Below are 3,616 nucleotides of genomic sequence, written 5' to 3'. Positions count from 1 at the left end.
TATATATATATATACCACAGCTTCTTTGGCCAATCATCTATCGTAGGACACTTAGGTTGTTTCCATGTCCTGGCAAATAACTACAATTCTCACTATTTAAGTAAATAGTTTACCATGATATTCTCCCTGTTGTCAATAAGATTTTATTATCATATAAACGTGAGCTCTTTATGTTATAGTTCCCCTTGAATCAGTTTACTTTTTGGTACTATTTCATTATTAAAAGCTGTTTTTAAAGATATATGGCTCAATCTACACATAAAGCAATTTCAGGATAAATACGTTGCTTTCATTTCTTCTCTCCTTCATTCGTTAATCAACAAATATTTCTGAGCCTAAGGAAAGTAACGGCCATGTTGACAGTTGCTGGGGCTTCAGTGATGAATAAAAGAGATCCAGTTCCTGCCTTTGCAGAGCTTAGGATCCAATGAAAGTCTCCGAAGAGGTAGCAGAAAATTACAATGCAATGTTATAAGAAATAATATTACTCCACATTGGACAGACACACAACAAATACCTGCAGGGGCCAGGAAAAGATTTCTACATAAAAAGCCATCGAAAACAGGACCCAACAGATAAAGGGAGTTTGGTTAGCAGAGTGAATGGGCACGAGGTTGGAGGAGAATGTCTTAGAAGATGAAATACATAACAAAGGCCAGGAGGTTAAAAAGAGAGAGAAAGAATATGCAGGAAACCTAATCAATTCAATAGAGCTGGGGTTATTAATTCATCCTTTCATTAAACATTTATTTATTGAACCTCCCACTGGGTGTGGGACACTCTGCTGGACATCGAGCTTGTAAAAGGGTAAATGGCAAGACAGAAGGCTGGAGAGACAAGAATGGAGAAGATCGAGAAGGGTTTCGTAATCGTCTTAAGGCTCGATGCTAAGTGCCATAGGGAAAATATTGAAAGTTTTTTTAAGCTAGTAGGTGATAGTCAGATTTGAGTTTTAGAACGATAACTCAAGTTACAAGATGGAGAATGGACTGAAAGGGACAAGACTGACAGCAGGAGAGCAGTTAGGAGGTTACTGTGATGATTTGGGTGTGAAAGGATGGAGACCTAGCCTCTGGTGGTACCAGTGAGGATGCAGAGTTTTGTGCACACTGCTGTGTCCGACTCCAGTCTCCTTCACTGGGCCAGTGCACCCATGTCACCCGCTGCTGTGTGTTTTGGCTGCTAACAGCTCACAGCCCCACTATACCAGAACCTACCAGTGGTCAATGAAGGACTAGAGCCTTGGTCAACCTGTACCCTAGAGGGTTGTTCCCTGCTTGCCAGTCCAGAACACTGCTCCTTGTTCACCAGCCTCAGCCCACCAACACCCCAGTGGGAAGCTTCCAGCTAGCCAGTCCCTTTCCTGCTTGCTAGTCACTGTTCAGCTACTATGAACTGGTTCTGGCCCAAGGCAACTGATCGAACTTCACCATCCAATGAACAACAACTCCACCTTCTCCAAAAGATTGGAATCCCAGTAGTAAGCAAAGTCTCAAAGCTACATAATAAAAAATTATTTTAATACCAATCCAATGTTCTACATTCATATCTTGTAGCTTCTAAAGATATTTCATATTTCTAGGTAATAGATAAATATTTATTAGGAGGCAGTAAATTATGATGGCAAGAATGTGGGATGAGCGATAGTAAGTCTGGGTTCTAGTCCAAGCTTTACCTCTGTGTTTACCTGGCTATCTGCAAGAATAATCTAACCCCTTGTTAGAGCTGATGTCTTCATCTGTAGATCAAGAGGCTTGGACTAGATTACCTCTATTACTTCTACCTATGATGCTCAATGATTCTGTTAAATCATTACCAGATGTCACTTTCTTCCTCCAGAGTTTACTCATAGCATTTTTTACTTCAGCATTTCTGAGGGTGTAGATTAAGGGATTTAATAGAGGGGCCACCATAGTATAAAAGACAGCCACAGCTTTATCGATGGGCAGCGTGGTTACTGGGCGCAGATACACAAACATGCAGGGCACAAAGGACAAGACTACCACTGTGATGTGTGAGACACAGGTGGAGAGAGCTTTGCTTCTCCCCTCCAAGCTGTAGGTCCTTAGGGAGTGCAAGATGACCACATAGGAGGCCACCAAGAGGAGGAAGTTTAACAAGCAGATGAACCCACTGTTGGCAGCAACAAAGAAACCAAGAGTATGAGTATCGATGCACACGAGTTGCAACAGAGGGTACAAGTCACACATGAAATGATCTATGACATTGGGGCCACAGAAGGGCAGCCAGACTGTGAAGAGAATCTGAATGGTTGCATGGAGAAATCCTCCAGTCCATGCCACTCCCAGCAGAAGCCTGCACAGCCTGTGGCTCATGATGGCTGTATAGTGCAAAGGTTTGCAGATGGCCACGTAGCGGTCATATGCCATCACTGTCAGCAGGATGATCTCAGTGGCACCAAAAATGTGTTCTGCATACACTTGAGCCATACATCCATTAAAGGAGATAATTTTCTTCTCATGAAGGGAGTCCATAATCAGTTTAGGAGCTGAAGAAGAAGAATAAATTGTGTCTATCAAGGAAAGGTGAGTCAGGAAGAAGTACATGGGGGAGTTCAGAGCCTGGCTGGTGGTAATGGTAACCACGATGAGCAGGTTGCCTGAAAGTGTTACCATGTATAGGACCAAAAATATCACAAACACTACTTTCTGCATTTTGGGGTTCTGTGTAAGGCCTACTAAAATGAATTCCGTCACATTCCTTTTCTGCTCCATCTATGCAGTGTGGGTGATAAAAACTCCAGAAAGGAATGCTTTACCTTTAAAATAAAATATAAAAAGGAAGGAAAGAAGGAAAGAAAAAGAACTTACATATTGATACTGATAGTTAATAAGTCAAGTCTATATAGTCAACCAGATAAGTTTAATGCAGTCTATTTCCATTTGCATGACGAAGAATACACATATCATTCAATTAAACTTCAAGATAATATTTAAAACTAAGTTTTGCCATTACTAATTCTCACTTTCTCCTGGACCTCAGATTCCTTTATTCTCTATATCTTAATATATTTCTAAAACACAAAGACAGTGAAGGGTAAGATGAATTGTCCCTGTTACACATGGGTAAGGTACATAACGAGGTACATGGAAAGGAAACCTCTTCCAGATGATTCCACAAATGCTTCACTGAGAAGCTAGCCTTAGAGTTCAGAGCCCCAGGATAGCGATCTCCCTTCTGGATACCCCACTGCATCAGAGTCCTTCCAGGCACAAGAACCATAGAGAAGAAAGTTGAGTGCGCTTCTAATTGCCAACTCTTCTCTAGAGGAGGTGGCCCCTGGGAGAACTAACAACTGACTACTAATATGTTTTTATAAATTCCTGAAGGTCTGTTTCAAAGGTCAGATTTCATGATCAAAATCAGACAGAAAACCAAAATTCGATTCATTACTTCCGTTTCTTGCAAATCTTAAACTAATTAGAATATATTATTAAAGCTCTTCTCTTTCACAATTTTCACCTGCCTCCTTTTGCCCCATACCATACAGAAACAGCTTGGACTTATGTCAGAATTCGTGTCTTTGATGTCCTATGTTAACTGACAGACACAAGCACAAATCGGTTCCTTTTCTGTCCTACCCTAAGACCAATAG

General features: G+C 41.1%; 1 protein-coding gene across 1 annotated transcript; it reads right to left on the bottom strand.

The window, feature by feature from the left end:
- Nucleotides 1-1,704: 1,704 nt before the first annotated feature.
- LOC105290055 (olfactory receptor 4C12) lies at nt 1,705-2,763 on the bottom strand. The gene has a single exon (XM_011357019.1). The coding sequence runs from the start codon at nt 2,733-2,735 to the stop codon at nt 1,746-1,748; it is 990 nt and encodes a 329-aa protein (XP_011355321.1). The 5' UTR covers nt 2,736-2,763; the 3' UTR covers nt 1,705-1,745.
- Nucleotides 2,764-3,616: the final 853 nt, after the last annotated feature.

Source organism: Pteropus vampyrus, unplaced genomic scaffold, assembly GCF_000151845.1.
Source record: "Pteropus vampyrus isolate Shadow unplaced genomic scaffold, Pvam_2.0 Scaffold31, whole genome shotgun sequence".
NCBI classification, from domain to species: Eukaryota; Metazoa; Chordata; class Mammalia; order Chiroptera; family Pteropodidae; genus Pteropus; species Pteropus vampyrus.
This window is presented reverse-complemented; position numbering and strand designations above follow the sequence as displayed.